General features: G+C 36.6%; 1 protein-coding gene across 1 annotated transcript in view; it reads left to right on the top strand.

Moving 5' to 3' along the window:
* Positions 1 to 6,012, top strand: part of LOC148952750 (soma ferritin-like) — a 12,088-nt gene extending 6,076 nt beyond the window's left edge. The window contains exon 2 of the mRNA XM_089088068.1: positions 4,801 to 6,012. Within this exon, the coding sequence (XP_088944194.1) occupies positions 4,801 to 4,983 (183 nt within the window). The 3' untranslated portion in view covers positions 4,984 to 6,012. The remainder of the gene's footprint in view (positions 1 to 4,800) is intronic.
* Positions 6,013 to 15,199: the final 9,187 nt, after the last annotated feature.

Here is a 15,199-nt window from a genome sequence, read left to right as displayed (position 1 = left end):
AAGTCAAGTCAAACATTTATTACCAGCAAAATTTCGGTACTTGTGTATTAAAGCCACCACACTCAAGAACGAATTTTTATTTTACTTATAGATTAGACACCCATAGGACGGTTTAGAACTTTATCATTCCTTTTAAATTTCGAATTAATTCCCAAATAACCCATGAGTTTAGCATTCCAATCGGGAGATGCTTCAATTTAATTATATATTTAATAACACCAAACTGGTAAGCTCTTGTCAAATTAATCTAAAGAATTTATTTTTGTGGCATAAATGTGTTGTGTGTCACATGTTGAATACGAACAAAAATCTTTGACACCCCCTGCATGCGACACCGACAAGCATGGCAGAAACGTTGGCGTACTAGTGTGATTGTAGGACTGTTTTCCTTAACTTTATTACCCTTGCCAAACCTTCAAAATGAAGAACATATATCGAAGAACACCTTTACAGTATAGTGTTGCCATGGCCTGGTGGCCGTCCAATTCTGTGTTTCGTTTGGCCCTAGTTGGTTGGCTGAAGAGGACAATCTTAGGCAATCTGTCACTTTTCATCTGCAGAAAGTATCCTAGTAATCTCAACCTTCCTCTCATTACAGCCCTAGAAAGTGGTTAGAACCAAATTTTTCGTACAGCTTACTGTTTGAACTACGACTAGTCAGACAGGTATCTGGAACAATCAGTTTATAATTCCTCTGGAAAACACGGTTCCATTGCAACTGAACCACCGTTACCCCATTAAACTGAGCCCTCGTGCAACTCAACCCCATTTAACTAAACCCTCGTGCAACTGAACCCTTGCGTAACTGAACTCTCGTGCAACTCAACCACCGTACTTACATTGGGTCAAACACAAGTTAGAATCTTCACATGATCAACCTTGTTGGAATTGTTGTTTCTCCTTTTTTATGTCTGTTAATGGGGGTTCCATTCACCCTGTCACTGTCTACGGGTCTAAGCGTTTACCCCCCCCCCTCTCCCACTGAAAACTCCCCTGGAAAATAACCCCTCGGGAAAAATAAGGTTTTCCAAATTTGGATATTTTATTTGAGTTGTTTTATTTTTTAGTTAGGCGAGAAGTGTTAAGGAAAGGGGAAAAGAGGAATTTATGTGTAAGTCTTGCCCCTCCCTCTTCCATGCAAAAATTTTCTCTTCGTGAAAAATTCTCCACCCCCCACCCCCCCCCCTTCAGAAAAGTCCCAGGCGAAAAATGTTCGTGTGTTTCTCCAAAACAAATACAGTCTGTAAGTAATGGACAGATAATAAAACTTGAAAAGGTACTTAAAGTTCTGCAGTGGGGTGTTCTAATTGTTTTATAGCTGGGGAGAGAGGGAGATTCCTCAAAGGTTGCATTTTAATGACATAACATCTCAACTCTCATTGAGCCTTCAGATAAATTAAATAAAAAAAAAACAAGTTTTTTAAACTGAAAGTAAGGAGCGACATTAAAACTTAAAACGAACAGAAATTATTCCGTATGTGAAAGGGGTTGTCCCCTCCTCAACACCTCGCTCTTTACGCTAAAGGTTTTTATTGTTTTAAAAAATAAAGTTGTGGGACAGAGTCAAACTTTAGCGTAAAGAGCGAGGCGTTGAGGAGGGGACAGCCCCTTTCATATACGGAATAATTTCTGTTCGTTTTAAGTTTTAATGTCGCTCCTTACTTTCAGTTTAAGAAACTTGTTTTTTTTATTTAATTTCTGATCGTTTTTTAGTTAATGCAGCTTTTATTTGCATAAAAATTTTACTTTTCTTTTGCTAAATGGATGTCTTTACAAATTAACTTACGTAACTAACTTCTATATTCGTATATTTTTCTTTTGGCAAAAACTACAAAGTTGCAGATTTTTGCAGATATGAGCTTGAAACCTATGTAATAGGGTTTTCTAATACGCTGAATCTGACGGTGTGATTTTCATTAAAATTCTTTCACTTGTCGGGGATGTTTCCCCCTCTTTAAAAAATCGAGTAAATTTTCTCAGGCTCGTAGCCTTTGATGAGTAATACTAAACTTAATAAAATGTATATATTTAGGATCAGCATTATAAACAAATTCTTTTGATACATTTATTGACATCAAAATTTCGTTTTTAAAAGTTTCGATTACTATTGAGCCGTATCGCTTGTTTTTTATTGTTTTTTTTTTATTACGTATATGTTATTACTTATATGAAGGGGTTCTCCCCTTAGTCAATACAACGCTCTTTACGTTAAAAGTTAAAAAAAATTTTGATTCACAAAGCCCTGAATCACAAAGGCCGTTTAGTTAAAATAGATAGCTATTATGAAAGCACTAAAAAAAACTGTAGCGTAAAGAGTGAGGTATTGACTTGGGGGAGAACCCCCTCACATACGTTATAATTTCTGTTCGTTTTAAGTTCTAATATTCCTTCTTACATTTCAGTTGAAAAAACTTGTTTTTTTTTATTTAATTTCTGATCGTTTCTTAAATAATGCTTGGAACTCCGGCGCCCCCTTCATAGAAATGTCCCTTACCCCAAAGAAACATCCTCCACGGAAATATTCTCCAGAGTAACCCCCTCCTCTAGCCCCCCCCTCCAGAAAAAATCCTTCCTGAAAATGGTTGTATACTTCCCAATAACCAATAAATAATGCTGGCAAGTCCGGCGCCCTCTTCATGGCAATTTCCCTTCCCCCATGAAAACTTCCTTCATGAACAGATCCTCCAACATAACCAACGACCCACCCTTCCCTCCCACTACCAGAAAAAAAACCTCCTGAAAACTTCTGTATACTTCCCAATAACCAATACTATATTTAACATTGGGTAAAGTTCATAACTTTTAGCCCTCCCTCTGGGAACTTCGGGGGATTAAGTCATCCTAAAAGACATATTTATCATATTTTCGACCATGCTGAACAAAATGGCTATATAAAAATTTTGATCGGGTGACTTTGGGAAAAAAATAAGCGTGGGAGGGGACCTAGTTGCCCTCCATTTTTTTGGTCACTTAAAAAGAGAACTAGAACTTTTGATTTCCATTCCAATGAACCCTACCACTATATTCTAGGTCCACTGGTTCGATATGATCACCCCTGGGGAAAAGAAAAATAAAATAAATAACCCCACATCCGGGATCTTTCTTTTGGCAAAAAAATTAAAATTCCACATTATTGTAGATAGGAGCTTGAAAACTCAAAAATAGGGTTCTCTGCTACTCTGAATATGACAGTGTGATTTTCATTAAGGTTCTATAATTTTTGGAGGGTCTTTCCCCCTTTTTTTGAAAACCAGCCAAATTTTCTCAGGCGCGTAACTTTTGATGGGTAGCACTAAACTTGATGAAAGTTATATATTTGAAATCAGCATTGAAATCTGATTCTTTTGATATATCTATTGGTATCAAAAACTCGTTTTCTAGAGTTTCGGTTACCATTGAGCCGGGTCGCTGCTTACTTACAGTTCGTTACCACGAACTGTTTGATGAAAAATTTGCTATAAGGGAGAGACAAGAGGAGGATTTTTCAGAAATTGCTTGATAATCCCCAGGCAGCTCTAGTCTTTTAATAAGTCGAAAGTAATTGGAGACCAACCAACCACAAGGGCTATTTTTGTTTGGGGGGGAGATTTTTTATAGGGAGGTATTTTTCACGGGGGAGTATTTTCCTTGAGTTGGTATTTTCCGCATGTGGTGTTTTTTCCCGGCGGGGCGGGGGGCTGGTTGCCCTCGAATTACTTTTGACTTTTAAAAAGGGCACTAAAACTTTCAATTTCTAATCGAATTATAAAACGTGATTAGCAAAACCCCCACAGTCCTCAGAGCAAGGGCTGTAGGTTATTGCAAGTTACCCAGTTTTGAAATTTAAGGTTTTTATAGAAGAGATTGTTGTACAAACTTTGGAGAAGGCTCATTTGACTAGAAATTGAAATTTGAAGTTCAATTTTGAAGAATCTGAGGACAACCAGCCTCTTCCTCTTAACCGCCATCCTCCCCCCCCCCCTGCCAAATGCATCCGATCAAAATTTAAAAAAAGAATCGTTTGTTCAAAATAGTCTAAAGGTAAAAAAACCATGCCTTTGGGGTTAACAATTTCACCAGCAGCTCCTTGGGGCAAGGGCTTTAAATTAGGCTAGTTGCTGATTGTTAAAACATAAGGTTTTTATGGAAAAGATTCTAAAATTTCAGGGATTAAATTTTGGTTTTATTTTTTATTTTAGTCTGTTTTATATTCTTATCTTTGAATTTTCTTTGTAGGGATTCATTTGTGATAATATTTTTCATTTTTAGTCCTTTTTATGTTGCGTCAGGGACTACATAGCATTAGTTGCATCCTTGAATTTAATTTTGAAGATGTCAAATTTAAATAGTAATTTTCTTTTTTAGTCCCTTTTGAAGTTGCATTAGGGGCTAAAGTATTCAGGGACTGAATGGCTTAGTTCGCATCTTTGAATTTCATTATTGAGAGGATAAATTTCATTGGTACTTTTCTTTTTTTTTAGCCCCTTTTGAAGTTGCATCTGTCAGGGGAATGATTAAGTGGTATCAACCGTATCTTTGAGTTTCAGGGATTAAATTTTGGTTTTTAATTTTAGTCTCTTATATTCTTATCTGAATATTCGTATTTAATATTCAATTAATATTCTTTCTAATTCTTATTTCAATTTTCTATGAAGGGATTCATTTTTGATAGTATTTTTCTTTTTGATCCTTTTTATGTTGCATCAGGGATTATGTAGCGCTAGTCGCATCCTTGAATTTAATTTAATTTTTTTAATTTAATTTAATTTTTTGAATTTAATTTTTAAGGTATCATATTTTAATAATACTTTTCTTTTTTAGTCTCTTTTGAAGTTGCATCAGCTGGGCTCAAACCACTCAGATGCCCATCTGACCGACTTTTTGGAAGGGAAATTTTTAGACGAGCAAGTGGAGTCGATTAACAAGCTTAGCCATTTCACAACAAAGCTGAAGCGTGTCGGGGATGGACTTGGAGTTTATGAGTTTGATAAAGAATTGCAATAACCTTTGACATCTGTTTTCTTTATTGCTTTTGAAGCATGTAATGTGTAAAATGTAACAGCTTTAAAAGATTTAAAAAAAATACAGGTGGTTTCTATATTGGTTTTTTTTTATTTGTGGTTGGGACCATTTCTATGTTTTGACTTGATTTTCTTTAAGACTTGGAAAACAGCTTAAAATGGTCGTTTTTCTTTTCTTTGGACCTCAAGCAAATATATATAGTGTTTACGTACGTTCCATTGGTCTTCTCTAGAAAATGGATACACCAAGGTCACTGCCATTTGAATGGAGCGTATTCTCTACAGCAAAAAAAAGAAACTAGTCCGCGTAATACATTCAAGTTCCACATGTTGACCCTTTCCTACGGAAAACTGTCCAATGTGCTGAAATTGACATATTTAAATTTCATTTGATTAATACTTAACTTAATACTTGAAATATTGAACTAGATTTCTAAGGGTCTGGAAACAAAGGGTGTTACCCTATCCATCTTGTTGAGGAGTCAAATACAATTTGAACCATTTGTTGATGGCTCAGAAAGAAAGAATAGCGTTACCCATCAACATAGCCCTCTTTCCTATCCATCAGGAAGAAAGAAGAGGGCTAAATAGTGACAACCGTAATGTCGATAATATCAGCTGAAGTGGAAGAAGATTTTTATTGTTTGTCCCATGGTTTCTGGTGTCCCATGTCCTATGGTTTCTGGTGGGTGGTAGAGGAGTTACACGAGGCTAATGAAAGCAGTAAACTTAATAAACATTTGCTGATAAAATAAATTTTGAACTAGTGGAAGAGACAGACAATCCGGCGAGGAATTGTCGTTGTTGCAATGTATGTACGTTCAAAATACAGCACGTTCATTCATTACAGGAACAACAAGTAAAAAGAACTCTTGTCGCTTCTTCTTTCCTATCGATTTTCTAATTTTTGTGGTGTGTCCATCTTCATAGAAAGACCTTAATCTATTAGGTAGTGTTAAATTTACGATTCTACTTTTATTAGCTGATGGATAAATAAACAACGTAACGATTACTAATTTGTTATTCTTTAGGCTGAAAATCTACATCAAGGCAGGTCTAGCGGTGCTGTTTTTCTGGTTCTCTACAATGTTTACGTGTTTGTAAGGCTATATCGAAAGATTGTTGTTGGGAGGAGGGGGTACAAAAAACCTTAAAAATGTATCTAAATCTTATTTATATGCATTTTTGTCATGTTTTTATGAGTTGAAACAAAAATTTCGTGGAGGTGGGAGATTTGAGCCCAGTAATTACTCTCACTTGATACGACCTTGAGTATGTGCTATTATAATTTTGGGATAAAAGCAATAATCCTTCATTAGATTTTTCTGGGAATTTTACTTTTTTTTGGGGTGGTGGAATTCCACATTACTTGAATGTTTTAATCTTTGAAAACTTTCGTTTGTAAATGGTTTTCTCCTAATTTTGAAAACGCTCCTAAAATATTTTTAACCTGATTTTTGTGAGTAAATGGATATCAGGATTCTGTTACAGAATGAAAAAAAAAATGAAAATAGTCATGTAAAAAGAATCTGGCTTTGGCTACATTTTAATATCGTTGAATGCAGATCCAGCTTTCTAATTCCTAGATCTTAATTTTTTTTTTAATTGAATGTAGCTTTTATTGAATTTCAGTTTGCTGTGTTTACTTGTATAAATAAAAAAAAAACTTATCCCGAGTTAGATTCCAGAAAGCCTTTGAATTAGGAAAACTTATCTATTACAAATTCTCCTTTTTTCCAAAGAGAGAGGATAGACGAGACAAAAGCTCGCTATATATTACAAGGGATTTGAATTTTAAGTGTGGAAACTTTAGGTAACCACTTACGTTTTTTCTTGTTTATGCAACTACTAATAACTCGCTGTAAAACGAAGCTGCCGGAGGCTAGCACAGCTGCGTTTGCTCCTGACCCGGCTCAATAATAACCGAACCTCTAAAAAACAGAATTTTGATACCAATAAATTTATCAAAAGAATCAGATTTTTATGCTGATTTCAAATATATAAGTTTCATCAAGCTTAGTTATACCTATCAAAAGCTACGCACCTGAGAAAATTTGCTTTATTTTCGAAAAAAGGGGGAAACGCCTCTTAAAAGTCATAGAACCTTATGAAAATCACACCATCAGATTCAGCGTATCAGAGACCCCTATAGTTGAGGTTTCAAGCTCCTATATGCAAAATGTGGAATTTTTTATTTGTTTTTTTTTTTTTCAAGGGTGATCGTATCAACCCAATGGTCCTAGAATATCGCGGGAGGGCTCATACGAACGAAAATTAAAATTCTAGTGCCCTTTTTAAGTGACCAAAAAACATGGAGGGCAATTAGGCCCCCTCCCACGCTCATTTTTTCCCAAAGTCACTCGATCAAAATTTTGAGATAGCCATTGTGTTCAGCATGGTCGAAAATATATAAAAACTATGTCTTTGAGGATGACTTGATTCCCCACAGTCCCCGAGGAAAAGGCTGCAAGTTATGAACTTTGCCCAATGTTTGCATATAGTATTGGTTATTGTGAAGTATACAGACGTTTTCAGGGGGTATTTTTTCTGGTGTTGGGGGGGGGTCGGAGGTTACGTGGGAGGAACTTTTCATGGGGGATGGGACATTTCTATGAAGGGGGTGCCAGATTTCCCAGCATTATTTAAAAAAAAATCAGAAATTAAATTTAAAAAAAAACAATTTTTCCACTGAAAACTTTTCAACATCAAAAATTAAAATGAACAGAAACTCTTATGTATATTAATGTTTTACCTTTTTGTCTGTTGTTGAAAACAAGCTATGGCAAAACATGCTACTTCATTTCAAACTCAAACGCTTGTTTCAAGCACTTGTCAGACATTTTCTCAGAAAATGTCTCAGTTTGGTCACGCTCAAGCACAAATCAAAAAGCAGTTTCAGCGAAATAAATTAGTTATTGATGAAGCAAATTCTTGTCCCCCCCCCAAAAAATTGGTGTAGTAAATCAAACCCAATCATCGTAAAGGTTATTTCTCTTCTAAAGCCGCACATGGAACCCGATGCAGGGATGCGCACTTGAGGAGTTACTCGGATTGGTCAATTAAGCTGTCAAACTTACCTTTTTCCAGCTAACGAAGGGGCACCAATTCACAAAATGTAGGGGGATGTAAAAACTTTCTCATGACGATACAAAAAAAATACTTTTCAACATCAAGGGGCTCGATTTTGTAGTTTTTGACGAAAATACCAAAGACATTTTGCAAAATCAAGGGGGGGGCAATTGTTGCCGTCCCTGTAAGTTCAGTTATTGGTTGCTGTAATTTTTCAAAGCAATTACAGTTCGATTAAAATGATTTTCATTCGAGTGTAAATATTTTCCAATTCAAGATCGTGAAAATGCCAAATTTAGCAATCATATTAGAAATTAGGCTTCAAAAATACTAGACTAAAAAGTTCAATGGTACTAATCTTGTGCGTCACGGGACCACTCTGAAAACAAAACTCTCAATCAAGGCCGTAGCTAGTATTTTTTGGAGGGAGAGGGAGGACAAAAAAAAGGCATCAAAATTTGTTTATATATATTTTTGTTGCGTCTTTACTAGTCTGACAAAAATTTGGGGGTTCAAACCCCTCCCCTTTCATCACTTTACTCTTAACGGAGAACTTTCAATTTCCAATCAAATGATGAAGTTCATCCAACCACCCCTTCCATAAGAACCTTATCTGTCAACCAGGGCATAACCTACAACCCTTGCTCCCAAGCACTGTTGCTTTGTTTCAACCCCAAAAGCCTTATTATATGATCTTTGAATTATTTTGAATAAAATAGATATCTCAAAGTTTCTATGGATGTATTTGGGGGGGAAAGGACATGGGGAGGACACAGATGTACAATCACATTTGAGAGAACTTCTGATTTCCAATCGAATGAGCTCACTCTGAATTTTATACGACCATTCCTTCCATAAAAGACGTATATGTTAATAATGGGCAACTAGTATAACTTATAGCCCTTGGGGACAGGTTGTCATCCCCAAAGACATATACACTTGACCTTTCAACTATTTTGAACAAAATGCCTAAATCAAAACTTTGAATGGATGTGTTTGGGGAGATTTTGGGCGTGGGGGGCTGGTTGCCCTCCAATTACTTTTGACTTTAAAAAGGCACTATAACTTTTCAATGTCCAATCGAGTGAGCCCCTTTCGAAGTTTCTTCGACAAATCGCCCAATACGAAGTGCCTTGGTCAAAGGATTAAAAAAAACTAATAGTACATTTTAACCATATCGTTCTTTACCTAGGCAGCGCTGTTGCGCTGCATATGATATAAGGAAAGTGTATTTCTCAAAATCTTGGGGGCTTTTTTTTTAAATGAAAATATCAAAAAGGAGATTTTATCAAAATTTAGAGGGTATGTCTTCCCTTCCCTCAATTGGTGCCCCTGTAATTGATGAAATTAACACCATTTGATACGTCAAGGGACTTTCTTAGAGAGCAACAGGTTTTACACACTAAATTGAAGTCTCAGTTTGTTCTTTGCTGAATCACGGGACGCAGTCATGGAAGGTTTTTTCCTCTTTTGGCTGACCTTGATATCAATTGGGTTGATGACTATCTTTTGTTTCTGGGTTCTGTCATACCCCTGAGAACCTGTCAAGCAAAGGAGTATATACATATTCTTAAGGTTAATAGAGGTCGAAGGAATACCAGTATCAAACGACCTAAATCAACAACAACATCCTAAGGTTAATCGCACTTTCATCTAACATAATTGGCAAATTAATTGCGAGAAACAGATTATACCAATTTCATTACCACTATTCTTAATCCGAGAAAATCGATAACGATCCGATTAGAATTTAACTTAAAAATGAGGGTTTTCTTGCGATTATTTGATTAATTAAGCGTATTCAAGACCTGGTGAAAAATATCAGTTACTGATAATAAAAAGTAACCATCATTTGTTAAAAATGCCGGAAATTAACTCTTATTACGGAGGAAATACATGTTGAACTAAAATTACTGCTTTCATCGCATGAATTCTTTTTATTTTTACACAGAAAGGGGTATAAACAAATAGACAAAATATTTTTTTTAAGAATTGTTTCTATAAAAGTACAAAAACTCGTTCATGCGTTTCACCATTTTTAACATTTTTAGTGTTTTACAACTTCCGTGGTGTGGTACATATTAGAAAATAACCTGGTTCAGATTTTAAGGTAAACGAGTGACTTGTAAAGTAACAATTGACCCCGATCATCTTTGCGATTATGGATTGGCATCTTCTGCTAGTTGATGTACCTATGATTTACTTCCGATGCATTTGAGGGTATACAAAATTTGATTTCATGTCCGCTACCACTGTATATAAATAATAGACAGTATGATCTTTTCCTATCTCAACCATTCTAAAAACCTGGACCGAAATGCAAGTGCTCCGGGGAACATTTAAACAAGTATAAAAATAAGCGACATTCGATTTTTTCACGGGTAGACAAGTCAGATTTTTCTTGAACGCGAAACTTGGCTTCAACGTTATAACACTAAATTTTAAAGAATCTAATTTTAAATTAATTTAAATTACTTAGAAATTGTGTCGTAAGAGGTTTAAGACTATACAAACTCAGCAGTAAGAACAGCATTTTATTTATTTTCTGGTAAACACACTGGACGAATGTTCTGTAACAGGTGCTTTTCTAGCGTAAAGCCCCGTAAAATTTTAGATGTGCCACCAAAATGTGCGAGGTCCTTCAATTTTCTGAAAACTTACTAAGAATTTTACGAAAAACACTTCTTAACAGACGTTTGGTATTTTCTGAGATGGGATATTGTGGCAACTTTTACCACAGCAACCAATAATTAGAACCCAAGTCCTAAAATTGGTCTCAATCAGGAACCCTTATCGCTATCTAAATTCACAGAGTGCAAAGATTTTAAAACAGAGGTGTTTATTCTTTAAAGTTCAGGAAAGGTTTGAGAGTTTCATACAAAAACATTCATATACAACGAAACTAGCTCTTATCTCGGCTCTTCGCCTAAACAGGTAACTAGCCTTTTTCAAGTCACACACTTAGGAACTACAATCAGTAAATAAATATCACGACGTGAAAATAACAAAAAGAAAAGAAAAATGATAAACGATCACTGCTATTCCACCAGTTATTAAAAGAAAAACAAAGATCCTTTATCAAATTTCGAATGAGATTTCTATGGCCCAAAAAGAGGAAAAGTTAATGAAAATTAAAAGGGAAATAAACTAAAATGGAAACTAAAGGGAACATTCTTTCTTACCAATAAAAAAAAAACAATAAGAAAAAGGTTTGACGCTCCATGGCGTAAAATTACTATCTAAAACCACAGACTGAAACCTAATAGATAATCTAATAGATAATAGAAGAAAGCTAATAGATAATCTGTGCTAAAACTGTTAGGTTGCCCCTTTGTGGTAAAACGTTTTTTGGCAAAATTCAAATACTCTCGCCACTTCGTGGATCCCTCTCCACTACGAAATCCCAGTTATTACCCTGTTGCAGTATTGATTAGAAGTTAGCTCTAGATTTTTTTGTTATTTTCACAAATTTAATCAACCACCATCCCCCTTTTTAGAAATCCTACATAACTCAATCAGTTAAGTCATACCTGTGATATGGGATAGTTGCAAACCACTTCGCCGGCTCACCAAGTTTCTGTCTGTTTTCGCAATTACGAATAATACAAATTCGCACCATTTGTCAATGACTCATATATATATATATATACTGACCCGCTAATGTCAGAGTAAATAGGAGGGGCTGTTTTTACGCGCCGAGAATGAAGTGCCAAAAATAATCAGCCTTTAACAACCCATGCCCTGAGGGCTTTGGGGGGGTTGTCATCCTTAAAGACCTAATTTCGAAAACTTTCAACTACGTTGAACAAAATGGCTATCTAAAAATTTTGATTGGATGTGTTTGGGGAAAAGGGAGACCGTGAGAGGGGGGTTAGTTGTTCTCCAATCACTTTCGATTATTAAAAAGGGCACTAGCCCTTTGAATTTCCAATCGAAGGCACCTTTTTTTAAGTTTCTACGACAAATCTTTCAATAAAACCTTATGTGCCACCAGGGCATAGCTTGTAACCGTTGCCCTGAGGGCTTTGAGGGGGAGGGGTTGTCATCCTTAAAGACCTAATTTCCAGAACTTACAACTACGTTGAGCAAAATGGCTATCTAAAAATTTTGATTTGATGTGTTTGGAAAAATTTTGGGCGTGAGAGGGGGTTAGCTGCCCTCCAATCACTTTCGACTATTAAAAAGGGCACTAGCCCTTTCAATTTCCAATCGAATGAGCCCTTTTTGAAGTTTCTACGAAAAAATTTTCAATGAAAACCTTATATACCCCCAGGGTATAACTTATAACCCTTGCCCTTAAGACTGTGGGGGGAGTGTCCTGCTTAAGGTATAATTTCAAGAATTTTCAACTGCGTGGAACAAAATGGTTATCTCAAAATTTTGATTGGATGTGTTTGGGTAAATGGTGGGCGTGGAAGTGGTGTTACTTGCCTTCCAATCACTTTCGACTATCAAAAAGGGTACTAGCCATTTCAGATTCCAATCGAATGAGCCCTTTTTGAAGTTTCTACGAAAATACTTTCTATAAAAACCTTTTATACTCCCAGGGCATAACTTGCAACCCTTGACCTGAGGAATGTGGGGGGGGGGGGTCGTCATCCTCAAAGATCTAATTTCCAGAACTTGCAACTACATTGAACAAAATGGCTATCTCAAAATTTTGATTGGATGTGTTTGGGGGAAAGGTGGGTGTGAGAGGGGGGCTAATTGCCCTCCAGTCACTTTCAACTATTAAGAAGGGCACTAGCCCTTTCAATTTCCAATCGAATGAGCCTTTTTTGAAGTTTCTATGACAACACTTTCTATAAAAATCTTATATGCCCCAAGGGCGTGACTTACAACCCTTGCCCTGAGCGCTGTGGGGAAGTGTCCTCCTCAAAAGCCTAATTTCTATCTGGAAATCAACTACACTGAACAAAATGGCTATCTCAAAATTTTGATTGAATGTGTATCGGGAAATGGCGGGCATGGAAGGGGTCTTAGTTGCCTTGTTATCACTTTCGACTATTTAAAAGGGCACAAGCCACTCCAATTTCCAATTGAAGGAGCCCTTTACGAAGTTTCTACGACAACTTCTTCGATACAGAGTGCCCTTGTCTAAAGGGAAAAAATAATAAATAATATATTGTGCCAACATCGTTCTTATATACCCCCAGGGCATAACTTAAAACCCTTGCTTTGTGGGCTGTGGGGGAGAGTCCTCCTCAAAGACATAATTTCTATCTGGAAATCAACTACACTGAACAAAATGGCTATCTTAGTTTTATTGGATGTGTTTGGGGAAATGGTGGGCTTGGAAGGGGTGTTAGTTGCCTTCCAATCACTTTCGACTATTAGAAGGGCCACTAGCCGTTTCAATTTCCAATCGAATGAGCCCTTTTCCAAGTTTCTACGACAACTCCTTCGATACGAAGTGCCCTGGTATGGAAGAAAACAAAAAAAGATAGTAATACATTGTGCCAACATCGTTCTTTACTTAAGCAGCGCGATTGCGCTGCCTATGTTAGTCCATAGAAAATATAATAACGTCTCTAAGGCTGACACAGACCTCCAGCGCTCTGAGGATAGGCTTGTAAGTTATTTTAGAGGACATATAAGGTTTTTGTTGAATGGGCGGTGGTATGAACATCAGACGGGGCTTATTTGATTTGAAATTGGAAGTTATAGTGCCTTTTTAAGATTCAAAGTGACTTGAGAGGAAACCGCCCCTCCCACCTCCACGCTCAGCATTTGCCTTAACACTTCCGTAAAAATTTTGAGATAACAATTTTATTCTTCGGTGTTTATGGTTTCGAAAATTATGTCTGAGATGAAGACACCCCCCCTCCCTCCAGCCCTCAGGGAAAGGGTTTAGAGTTATGCCTTTGGGGCATATAAGTTTCTTATAAAAAGGGTGGTCGTATATGCTTTGAGGGGACTCGTTGAATTGGTAATCATAAGTTCTAGTGCCCTTTTAAGATTCAAAGTGACCACAGCACTGCTACCCCCCCCCCCCACACACACACACAACCACGTCGGGTTTTCCTGAGGTGTATCCAATAGATCCTTGGAGACAGTCCTTTTATTCAAAATAGTCCAAATATCATATAACAAGGTTCTTGAGGTTGATACAAACCACCAGATCCTGAGTGCGAGGGTTTTAAGTAATGCCCCTTAGGGCATTTAAGGAACTTATGGAAGGGATGGTTGTATAAGCTTTAGAGGTGGCTCATTTGGTTGAAAGTGGAAGTTCTAGTTCCCTTTTAAGAGCCAATACTGATGGAGGTCAAGTAGCATCCATCCCCCCCCAGCTACCCCTCTTTTCACCAAATGCATTTTATGTGTGTGTGTAAACGAATCAACAGGATGAAACAAAACCATAGCAAGTGGTTAGATATGTATACCAATTTGTTAACATTTTATTTCTTTCCAGCATTTTTAAGGTTAATTACATACATTATAAGGCTCAACTGGCCATAAAGCGAATATTTTGTTTCTGATACATTTAAGGCTGCTTTACATAAGGGTTGTCGCAATGTCTTACGTTGCCTAGGCAACTTAAATCTAATTTGTTCTTCAATCGAAATTATGTATTTATCCAAGCCACAGCTTATCTTGCATTCCAGCTGGAAACAAAATATTATGACATGGAGATACGCACATTTAAATGTCCCTGCCTTGAGACGCACGACAGAGGATGGAAATATAGATTGTAATCTCTACGATTGTATAAGTAATGCGGCATATATGCACACGTTACCGTGAATGTCCGCAAATTGGTGAATGTCGACACTCACCGGTGAATGTGCGAAATACCTTTTTTTTCTCCTTTGATTTAGTTAGTGTTGCCAGTCAACTTTTTCAATTTAATGCAAGGTTTGATGATGACACGTAACGTTCGGTTAGGTTTGGTTAAATGAGGTCAGGTTGGGTTAGGTTAGCCTATGTTAGGTTTTTAGCCCATTTCTGATATTTACAACCAAATTTAATCTAACCTAGCCCAAACTAACATGATCTAACTTAACTTTTACCACCAAAGCTTGCATAAGACTGAAAATGCTGACTCGTAAAGCTAAGTGATTCGAGGCGGAGACAAAGGAATTTCGGACATTCACCAGTTAATGTTGACATTAACCAGGTTTCGGACATTC

This window comes from Artemia sp. Qi Xiang Cuo, chromosome 4, assembly GCF_049724085.1.
Source record: "Artemia sp. Qi Xiang Cuo chromosome 4, ASM4972408v1, whole genome shotgun sequence".
In the NCBI taxonomy this organism is placed as follows: Eukaryota; Metazoa; Arthropoda; class Branchiopoda; order Anostraca; family Artemiidae; genus Artemia; species Artemia sp. Qi Xiang Cuo.
Note: the sequence above shows the minus strand (reverse complement) of the source record. Positions and strands in the feature narration are given on the sequence as shown.